This window comes from Palaemon carinicauda, chromosome 37 (genome assembly GCF_036898095.1).
Source record: "Palaemon carinicauda isolate YSFRI2023 chromosome 37, ASM3689809v2, whole genome shotgun sequence".
Taxonomy (NCBI): Eukaryota; Metazoa; Arthropoda; class Malacostraca; order Decapoda; family Palaemonidae; genus Palaemon; species Palaemon carinicauda.
Genome location: NC_090761.1, coordinates 56,406,876 through 56,418,685, shown reverse-complemented (window position 1 = coordinate 56,418,685; position 11,810 = coordinate 56,406,876). Strand labels below are relative to the sequence as shown.

At 35.7% G+C, this 11,810-nt stretch overlaps 1 protein-coding gene across 1 annotated transcript in view; it reads right to left on the bottom strand.

The window, feature by feature from the left end:
- LOC137629112 (uncharacterized) overlaps positions 1-11,011 on the bottom strand; it is an 18,096-nt gene extending 7,085 nt beyond the window's left edge. The window contains exons 1-2 of the mRNA XM_068360381.1: positions 10,896-11,011; positions 9,546-10,030 (exon numbers count right to left, since the gene is read on the bottom strand). Of these exons, the coding sequence (XP_068216482.1) occupies positions 9,546-10,030 (485 nt within the window). The 5' untranslated portion in view covers positions 10,896-11,011. The remainder of the gene's footprint in view (positions 1-9,545; positions 10,031-10,895) is intronic.
- Positions 11,012-11,810: the final 799 nt, after the last annotated feature.

Here is an 11,810-nt window from a genome sequence, read left to right as displayed (position 1 = left end):
ATGGACCCATTACCTATCAGCACCGTGACAGAACCAGAGGGGGAAAGTAAAAAAAAAAATGAAAAAATAATTTCCTTCGTCGGTGGCGACCAGGAAAGCGGGCCACTTACGTCCGAGAAAGCGGAGAGATTCATAGCTCGGGTGTGATATGTGAATGTGTTTACTTATTACGTGTGTGTGTGTGTGTGTGTGTGTGTGTGTGTGTGTGTGTAGGTGTGTAGGTGTGCGGATAGCCTCGATAAGATAGGAAACGTAATGGTTCGTCTGTCATCCATTATCTATCTCGTGTTTCGTGATGATTTTTCTTTACTGGAGCGTGGCATGAAACTCTGGGAGAGAAAGAGATGATTGCACTGAGGTAATGGTTAGGTAGGGGTTGTCCAGTTCGTACGCGTGAGCAAGCAAACCTACAATTTATATACACAGAGATATACATCTATACTTACAGTTACCTACATCAGAAAAACTCGTAAAGAGATGATGCTAGCCTGATAGGATTTTTTTTTTTTTGTGGGGGGTGCATTTCTGCATCCGTATGCAAATATAAACATCGTAAGCATCAATACTTGAATGCAACGTACTTGATTGCTTAGAGATCCAATAGATGGCATTATTACCCTACTTTCATTGAGAGAGATCCTGTTTATATATTAATCGTACTATCAAGATGCAAACAAGAAAATGGTGCCCAGAAATGATTGCTATTTATGCATTTTGTATTCGTATGCAAATCCAAATATCGTAAGCACAAACTTCTATGCAAACGTACTTGATTACTCACAGATCCAATAGATGGTGCCATTACCCTACTTCCATTGAGAGAGATCCCAGTTAGATCGTAATCATACTATTCAGCAGAAAAGTGGATAACTGTAAGCATTAATGAAATTGCTCGGGTAATTTACCGTCAGTTATAGGAGTTTATGGACGGAGAAGTTCTATGCCTTTTGTTAATGTAAATAATACATTTGTCGCACTGATTACTCCAGCTGTCTGTCTGCATGATGGCAATGTTCTACTCTTTTATTTTGGGTTAAAGAAATATATTCCTCATGAATCACTATGGATGTTTGGCATCGTAATGTTATCAATGTTCATCATCAATATCATCAATTTATTATTAATGACATTAGTACTTATTTCATTGAGTATTTACGGTCTTTGATAGCATTGTGTTCTGGTTCACTATTCATGACTTACATTTTGAAAACAATCTCTCTCTCTCTCTCTCTCTCTCTCTCTCTCTCTCTCTCTCTCATGGAAAGGAGGACAATTGTATTGGCATTTCATGCTTATTGAGTATTTACCACTTACGTTTTGGAAACAATTTTTCATAATCTCTCTCTCTCTCTCTCTCTCTCTCTCTCTCTCTCTCTCTCTCTCTCTCTCATGGAAATGAGTGCAATTGTATTGACTTTTCATTCTTATTAAGTATTCACCACTTAAGTTTTGGAAACCACTTTTCATAATCTCTCTCTCTCTCTCTCTCTCTCTCTCTCTCTCTCTCTCTCTCTCTCTCATGGAGTAATGGGAAGGAGTGCAATTGTATTAGCTTTCTTAGTACCCCTCACCCGAACTATTGATGTTGGCATAAGTTTTCGTTTGCTAAACTGAGACCTGTGTTTGTTCCCGTCAGTGAAGGTTCACTGAACTGGCTAATTACATCCAGTTCTTTACATAAACAAAAGAAGAAAACACGAGGCTGCCTGAACGGGTATAATTCTTATGTCACGGTTTAATTTTGTTTTTGAATGTTTCTGTATTAGTTGATAGATCAAAATCATGAACCGTTTTGAGGTTGAGTAACCATAAAATTTAGCATTAATTTTTAAAAGTATAGTTGCTGACAAAGAGGAAAAATTGTTGGTAGTAATTGACCTATATTTGATAGAAAGAGAGAGAGAGAGAGAGAGAGAGAGAGAGAGAGAGAGAGAGAGAGAGAGAGAGAAGATAAAAATGCCAAACAATTGCAATTTATAAATAAGTTAAAAACCATTGCTCATATATTGAGTCAGTCAACAATTAATCAGAGAGAGAGAGAGAGAGAGAGAGAGAGAGAGAGAGAGAGAGGGTTGAAAAAATCAAAGAAAACGAGTACCAACATATGGTGTTACAGAAGCATGACAATGTAAATTTCACCGGGCTTGTATATACTGTGGAGGTTGAGTCACAGCAGAATCTAGTTTTTGTTCAAAGATCTATGACGTCAGGAGAGCATTAACCGACTATAAGACACTGTTTTTAAATAAAAACGTTCATGTAAGTTGGAAAGTTAAAAGGACGTCTATGTCTTTAGAATAGTTCTGAAATCTTCTACTGTGCATTCAAAGGGTTACCAGCATCCTGTGAACATTCATATTAAGAATAGGACAAAGGATTCTACGACTCTTGGTGTCAAGGATTTTGCATTTGAGGTTTTATTATTATTATTATTATTATTATTATTATTGTTATTATTATTATTATTATCATTATTACTTGCTAAGCTACAACCGTAGATGGAAAAGCAAGATGCTATAAGCGAAGGGGCTCCAGCAGGGAAAATATCCTAGTGAGGAAAGGAAACAAGGAAAAGTAAATTATTTTAAGAACAGTAACAACATTAAAGTAAATATTTCCTAAATAAACTTTAACAAAAGAGGAGGAGATATAAGATAGAATAGTGGGCCCGGAGAAGCAATCATATACGAACCAGGGAAGCCCAACATATTAGCAACAGTTATTATTATGAAAGCCTTTGGGAAAAGAGCTTCGAACGATGATAGCCACCTCTCTCTCTCTCTCTCTCTCTCTCTCTCTCTCTCTCTCTCTCTCTCTCTCATTAATTACTGACTGACCCAATATTTGAGCAATAGTTTTTAACTTATAAATTGGTATTGTTTTACATTTTTATACTCTCTCTCTCTCTCTCTCTCTCTCTCTCTCCTCTCTCTCTCTCTCTCTCTCTACGAGTATGACTGTGCTTAAACCTTACATGCAAACACATATGCTTCATACTCGCTGAAATTACTGCAATTCCAAGAATCATTGGCCACAGACTGGTCCCCATTTGACCAATATGGCGATGAAAACCATATGCTGCTCCTTCATCCATTAATGATATGGAACTATGTGTATGTGAGTCCACAAGAGAGAGACCGTAGGATAATAATGCAGCCCCTAGTGGCACTCTAGTACGATGAGAGGTGATCTTAAAACAGGCTGTTCGTTATTTAACTGTTTCCTGAGAGATTCTGTTGAGCAGATGGCGTCTGGGTCTTTGGGTTTATGAAGTGGGGAGTGGAAAATGCGAGAAAATGGGAAATGAGGAGGAGAAAATAGTAAACTAGGAGAAAATGGTAAAATAGGGGGAGAAAAGTGAGATTTTAGGAGGAGAAAATCGGATATTAGGAGGAATAAATAGTAAATTATGAAGAGTAAATAGGATTTTATAAGGAGTTAATAGTAAATTAGGAGGGGAAATAGGAAATTAGGAGGAGAAAATGAGAAATTGGGAAGAGATAATAGGAAATTAGGAGAAAATATTAAATTGGGAGGAGAAAATAGGAAATTAGGAAGAAAAAATATTAAGTTAGGAGGAGATAATAGGAAATTACAAGGAACATTTGCTTACTGATTTAGATTTTCTCTATAGATAATGTAATCAATGTCTTTTTTTTTTGTGTAATTCAAGGTAGGAATAGATGAGAGAGAGAGAGAGAGAGAGAGAGAGAGAGAGAGAGAGAGAGATATTAACGGAATGAAAGAAACAGATCGGTTGATAATAGGAGATATGAAAAATTAAGGGGAATATCAAGGATATGTTGATATATTAACAGATGGAAAGCGATAACTTGATAGATAATAGAAAATATAAGAAATTTAGAAGAATATCGAGGCCATATCAAGATATTAACAGATTGAAAGAAATAAGGCAATTGATAATAGATGTGAAAAATTAAGTGGAATATAAGATGGACAGGAAAACAGTAAGTGGTAGAATCAAACTCTATATACCAAGTATATTTTAAAAGTTCATGTATATTTGAAAATATATCAAAATTTGCATGCGAAAAATCCATCAAGTGTTATCATTACTGAGAATAACAGTGATTATGAAGAGATGGTAAATGACCCGTGTGAACACAAAAAGACTAATGCACTAATGGGATTTTAATGAATATTTAATTTTTGTAAGTACCGCCATTACTTGTAATTGAAATCTCAGTAAACTAGTATATCTTGAAGATTATCGTTTATTGGAAATGGATCACAAAGCTATAATACTTTTATAACCAAGAAATTAAAAAAGTCAAATAGATATTAAATTAATATGTCAGCGTTTCTGTAGAATACCAGCATGAGCGAAGGTCAGCTTTAAAGTCATATCTGCCTTCTATCTGACTGTCCGTACATTGAACCGTCTAGAAAACAGACAGTAATGTATTGTGCCTGTATTTATGCACAAGATCAACCACGCATTGAAATATCTCTTTACGGCACACTGACATTCACCGAGAAACAGAAGAGCCAGACGCTTAGAACCGCGGAATAGTGACACCGTGTGACGACCGTGAACCTCGGTTGAACCTTAGAAAACCTCTTCCTAACCCCAAGGGTTCAAAGGTGATGAAAGGATGGAAGACGTTCGGGAACATTCTTGCAACTTTCCTCCCGGAAAGAAAGGGGGAAAGAATGGATAAGGGTAAAAAAAGTAAGAGAAATCGCTAGGCTGCGTAAGTTACTTGAGCAACATGTGGGATATTTAGTGCCAGTTTCAAGTAGAGAAAAACAGACATGACAAAAGACATAACTTTCAACCCTTTGCAACTAAATTGAGACCTCAAAAAGGACACATGCACACACACACTCACATTCACTCACACACATACCCAGTGACACCAAAGAGCTTGATATATAGCAAACATTAGCAGCAAAGTAAATAACGGGTAGTTACCAAGACACCACCGTTACGTCTCAAACAACAGCTGACGACGACCAAGCAATAAAAGAGAACACTCGCTTCGTTCCTCAGTCTTAGAAGAAGAACAATTAGGATGTAAATTTGGGTCCCGCTCAAAGAGGGCTAAATGTCACGAACCAATGACCTGGATTTAGTACAACAGGGGTCATGATCCTTTCAAGGAAGTTGAGAAGTCGATGAATTTGTTTACATTTGCTGTGAAAGAGGAATATTTGCAAGGTGAATGGATGAATGAATTGTTCTGCTGAGTCTTAGAGGTCACAGGAAGTAAGATTAGGGATGGGAAGAATATGAATTGGAGAATTGTGGATGGGAATCAATGTGAATGGAAGACTATACATTGGAAGAACAAGAATTAGAGGAGTATTTATAGGAGAGTATGTGAATCCAATCCATTTTCCATTTGCAGAATAATTTGGGTAATATCGTACTCAAAAGCATGAATAACTTAAGAATCAATAATTATTCATGATTATTCAATAACTTATTGCTTAAGTTGACTAGGAAGTTGAAAATTTTATCCTAAACTAACAGTTGCTACATTTATTTTTCTGACACACTTTATCTCAGGGATAATTTGAACTAAGATATGAATAACTCATATTTTCCTTTTAATTGTCTGCTACTTTCAAGTATCAAAGGACAGAAGAAATACTATACACTCATCAATGGCTAAGGTGCAGAGCAAATATCCATTGGGAATTTTTATAGGGAAGCTATAGTTAGGAGTTGAAGGTGGATTAGCGGAGACTGGTAAACCCGAAACATGCCAGGAATTCCATAGCATGTAGTAGATGGAAAGAAGCAGGACCTCAACCGTGTTATCTAAAGACGAATAGCATGTTTGAAATTTCAAGGTCAAAACTCTCTAGGTAAATATCCTGAATTCTTTGTTGTACATAATCAAACAAATGTTTTGAATATAGATCATTACTGCACGTCGCATTGAAGTCACCTGTCGTAAAAGAATATCGGATAATCAGCCTTCGATGGATGTGTTGGTGCTGCTTACTATAGCAAAAACAAACAAAATTTCTTTAATTTTGAATATGAATAATGTTTTGACCAACAAAAAAACGTTTTCCTTCAGTATGCCAGAAAACTTCAAATCAATAAAGTTTTTCATCTAGTTAAATAATATTCACAACCAGACTAATACAGTTATCATCCACCTTCCTAAAATTATAACAGGCCTAATTACCGTCTACGAAACTGTAAACAACCTAACCAGCGCCGCTAATGAACACGAGTGTAACGCTTTGAATAGATTCTGGCAAGGTCAACTGGAAGAATCAAGAAGCAGCTATGGTCGTAAACCCGCTGCTCTTTTTATATATATACCGTTGCCGAGTCCGTCTGTCATTGTGAAATAACGGAGTGTGGTCGCTTTCGTACGCTTACCGGTATTAGACCACGAACGTCAGAAGCGGGAAAATTATTTATTTTTTTCGTCAGAGGCAGAAAAAGAAAAAAAAAAACTTTCTAGGTCGAAGATTTTTTTTTGTTACTCCTCGGTGCACTAAAACTCTCTTCCTCTTGTTTTTATGGTTTTTTTATAGTTTATATATGATAGATCTAATTTAATATTGTTAATTATCTTAAAATATTTTATTATGATTATTATTACTTCTCTTACAGTTTATTTAGTTCCTTGTTTCCTTTCCTCACTGGGCTATTTTTCCATGTTGGAGCCCTTGGGCTTATAGCATCATGCTTTTCCAACTAGGCTTGTAGCTTAGGTAGTAACAATAATAATGATAATAATAATATTGTATTACTGAAATATACAATTAACTTTAAAGCTATATTTATGTTTTTTCGCGGTGCACTAAAGGTCTGATCAATGCAATCCCATGTTAAGACTGTATTACTAAAATGTAAAACTTGACTTTAAAAACACTCAAAACTATGGCAAATACGCTTTTCATGTACATACTCGCCTGGCTGTCATCTCGTCCAACCTACGCATTATGTGTATCTATAACAAAGATATCACACAATGTCACACTTTAACGCGGCAGTAATTACGCACGAATACGGAAAATGGGCCAAAGAAAGTTCCGCAGAGATGTACGAGGTATCATTTTACACATGCAAAAGAAGAAAAATATAGAAAGCTGACAATTTAAAGAATGACAATGAAAGCGGAAAGCGCAAAAAAAAGGAAAGGATATAAATACTTAGATAGAGAAAAAATGGGTAATTGCAACACGCAATAGGGAAAAATAGGTAGGTATTACAAGGGTGTTGACGATATGGATATGAAAAGAAACTTTCCCTCTGACTCCTCCCTTTCATAAGGAAAGCTAAACGTGATCTGTTTCTGCGTTATGATTTATGAATTATGATTTCCTAAATCTTTGCACGAGTCAGAAACTCATGAGTGAGATGTGATCTCTTAAGTGAGGTCAGTTAAGCCAGTGCGGATTAGTGGTGATTGGAAACTTTTGTCTGATCACTCATAGTAAACCAATCTAGTATGGGTGTCCCTGACTAGTATAGCTTTACTGATCATAGCAATACTCAAACCCTTTCACTACGTTAAAAGTATTTCCATATATATCCAAACACACACACAAACATATATATATATATATATATATATATATATATAAGCAATTATGTGTTCCATTCTGCATATTAGCTCATTAACATAGTTCTTAGAAACCCAAACTTCATTGCAATTTCTTTTAAACTTGCCAAAAAGATTCAGTACTAAGTTGTGTACGAGAGAGAGAGAGAGAGAGAGAGAGAGAGAGAGAGAGAGAGAGAGAGAGAGAGAGAGGTTTATGGACCATAGAATTACGAGTGAAAGAAATTGCTGCATCACTGAATGTGACAGATTCCATATCAATGCCACGTGCGAATTTGTCACTAGGATCAGGAGGTAAAAGTTGGAGTTATCTGACCGCGTGTGCGCATGCGTTACTGATTCATGGATGTCTGGATAGGTTGCTTTCTTTTTATAAGTTTTTGAACTCTGGTTAAATGGCGAAGATATTTAACCATTCAGGGTCGAACTCGAAATCCGTCTTGGTTTGGTTTATTGATTTTGATTTTAAACCATGGTGATGTTATTGTGAATATATACTGTATTATACAGATAGCGTTTTGTACATATATATATATATATATATGCATATATTCATATACATATATATACATATATATGCATGTGTATATATGTATCTGTATATATTTATATATACAAAATAATAAATACATATATACGTGTGTTTGTTAGTGTGCACTGTATCTATACATACTGTATATCTATATTTCTAGTGTGTGTGTGTAATTGTATTTGTGGAAATTTATGAATGAACACCTGTGTACACATGTAAGTATGCATGAACGATGAAATCGATATATACAAGAAGAAAAGTAAAAAACCACAACTATTTTCTGTGAGTTCGAAATCCCGACTCACCTGTGCGTATCTGTCACGGCTAATTGACAAAGGGGAGATGGATCTCCATGAGTTGGTGAAACTATGATTTTAGAGATTCCAGGTATTTTATGTACACGTACGGAGCTTTCATAAAAAAAAAAAAAAAAAAAAAAAAAAACTGCATCTTTAGTAGTATGGTTTATATCTAACCTAAATTTTCACCTGACTTGATTGATAGGTGTTGCTCAGCTTGGTAGATTTCAAATTGTGGTCTTGTGTTAATTCATTGTGTTTTACTATTTCTGAAATGATTTAGATCATTGTCACTTTTTATATCGAAAACTGGATTTATTCCATTTTCATATTAGTCTTTTATAGGCTATGGAATTATATCAAATAGCTATGCGGCACCATAATAACTTTCATATTTAGTTGCGTAACTCTTGCATAGTGTTCATTCTGTAGAAACTTTTTTATTTCTATTTCTTAGCTTTTATTCGTATAACGCTACTTTTAACTCCAATTTAAACCCTTTAAAAAGATCATATTACTTAAGAATGTGCTTACAACAAGAATTATCTGTTTGAGCTTAATAGTTCTGCAGTGACTATACGCATTTTTTATACCTTGTTCTTAGCTTTTAATCGTATAACGCTACTTTTATGTCAATACAAATATTTTAAAAAGATTAGTATTGCTTAAGAATATGCTTGTAGCATGAATGATCTGTTTGAGCTTACCAGTTTTGTAGTAACTAGACTCGTTTTTTATTCCCTTTTCTTGGCTTCAATCGTATGACGCTACTCGTTATGCCAATGGAAATCTACTAAAAATATTATGTTACTTAAGAATGTGCTTGAAACTTATCTGTTTGAGTTAAATAGTTCTGTAGTGACTAGACACATTCTTTATTCCTTGTTTTTAGTTTTTAGTCGTATAACGCCACTCGTTATGCCATTGCAAATCCATTAAGAATATTATATTACTTAAGTATGTGCTTGTAACTTAACTGTTTTAGCTAAATGGTTCTTTATTGACCAAAGATCTAAAAAAAAAAAAAAAATAAGAGTCGATTTGCCATAAAACGTAATTCAGAACCATAAGCATTATCGAGATCATTAGAAAATCCAATTCTCTCTACAAAAGAAAAAAGGTCCAAATCAAAGGTTATCATCATCATCATCATCTTACCTGAGAACGAAGTCCTTGCCCTTGAAGCCCTTGGAGTAAGCCCCCATTTCGCAGATGGTCCTCTGGAGGCACTGCTCGCTCTCGAAGGCGTTGAGGTAGATGTAGAAGACCCTCTCGATCTCGGTGTGGAGTTGATCCACGAGGTCGGGTTCCTCATCGAGGCTCCTGCCGTTTCCGGTGAGGGTGAAGGTGAGGGAGGACAAGCCTAGGAGGAGACCTCCGAGGATCAGCAGAGGCAGGATGATGGCAGTGAAGATGTCGAAGGGAGCTTCGGCGGTATCTGTGTTTCCGTACTCCTCAACGGGGTAGTAGTAGTAGTAGAGGTTTCCTTGGGATCCTGTATCATAGGATTGGGCTGCTGGCGCAGCTGGAGCGGCGTAGGAGGAGGAGGTGTCACGGGCTTCAGCTACAGCGCCTTCCCGCTTGTCGACCGGGGTCGCGCAAGCAACGCCGACGAAGGCCACGAAGAGCAGTTTGTACATCATCTGGTAAAGATAGAGAGAGCGGGTTAATTGTATGCTCAGTGTTCAATACAGCCTTAAATAAAGACAAAATATTGAATAAAATCTGTATATACATCGCAAAATTCAAGGAAAAAAGAAGACAAGTTCATTTCACAAAGCTTAAATAAAGAAACCACATGTATTTAAGATTATCTAAAGAAAAAACAAGTTTAACACACTTCCAAAAGCCTCAAAATTAAGAAGTATCTTTCGCATTCATAAAGTTTCAAGATGTCATTTGCATTTCACATCCACGAAATTAGAAAAGAAGATGTATTTCATATACAATGTAGTTTCAGATAGATGAAAGTATAAATTCAACAATATATTATTTCATAGAGCTGTGACAAAAACCATGTGCAGAGTTATTATCTAAAGGAATATTAAAGTTTATCACTACAATTAGTGTCATGAAAATCATGACTTATCACTGACGATAATTTATTATTTGAAAGTCAAATGTTATAAGAAAGCAACAACAACAGTAAGAAGAAGAAGAAGAAGAAGAAGAAGAAGAAGAAGAAGAAGAAGAAGAAGAAGAAGAAGAAGAAGAAGAAGAAGAAGAAGAAGAAGATTTTCTTTTTTATATCTATTGTAAATATCACCTCAAATTTCTAAGTTTAATTTGAATGACATCTGCTATAATGATCTAAACTATGAAGAAAGTAATACTGGAAAGAAAGATAAGATAAATTTATGGGCTCCATTGAACATCCTTGTTAAAAACTAATAAAAAAAATTCTAAGTATTTGCTTATGAACTGTTGTTTATAAATTTCAAAAAAAAAAAAAAAATCAATACAAGTTGACTTTTCATCCCAAAAACAAACACTAGCACAAGCACCAACAATTATTTGGTCCAGCCCAATTTGACAGAGAGCACAAACACGGCTAGCACAAGTGACACAAGTGACGCTTCCAGTAAGACTGATAGTCTGTACAAGATGGTAGTTTATATATACCATCACCGAGACAATCACCTCCTTCAGGAGACACTGTGGGAAAATTTTCCTTTGAGAAGGATGTTGAGGGAAGACGAGATGGATGACAGAGGGGGAGGGGTTGGGGCTTAATAACTTATTTTCCTTCTTTCAGAAGCCTCCAAGTTCATTAGACTAATATTTTCCAGGAGACTTCAAACATAATAATCTCATCAAGGTAAACTCAGCTCCATTTTTAAACTGCTTTCTTGTTTTCTATTTTTTTTTTCCTTTGAGAAGGATGTCTAGGGAGGACGAAGTGGATGACAGAGGGGGAGGAGCAAGGGGCTTAATATTTTATTTACCTTCTTTCAAAAACCTCTAAGTTCATCATACTGATGTTTTCCAGGAGACTTCAAACATAATAATCTCATCAAGGTAAATCTCAGCTCCATTTTTAAACTGCTTTCTTATTTTATATTTTTTTTTCACCACCCTGCTTTCTCCAGTATATAGGAAACCCACTTTGCTCGAGATGTTTCCCGCAATGGATTGTGGTCAGAGGGAAAGTTTCCCGCAAAGAGAATTACTCTCAAAAGCGCGTCATCTGGATGGAGAAAACTAGGCAGATCTCCAGGTTTCCAGAAATGACATCTTCGCACGTCAGAGACAGAAAGAGAGAAGCGGAAAACATTTATCACGTAGATTTTTTGGTCATTATAAAGATAAAGTTTCTCTCTCTCTCTCTCTCTCTCTCTCTCTCTCTCTCTCTCTCTCTCTCTCTCGGAAGGATTATCTTCGCTCGTCTTTCATTTGTTTTGCTTGATACTGTATATCTAAAAA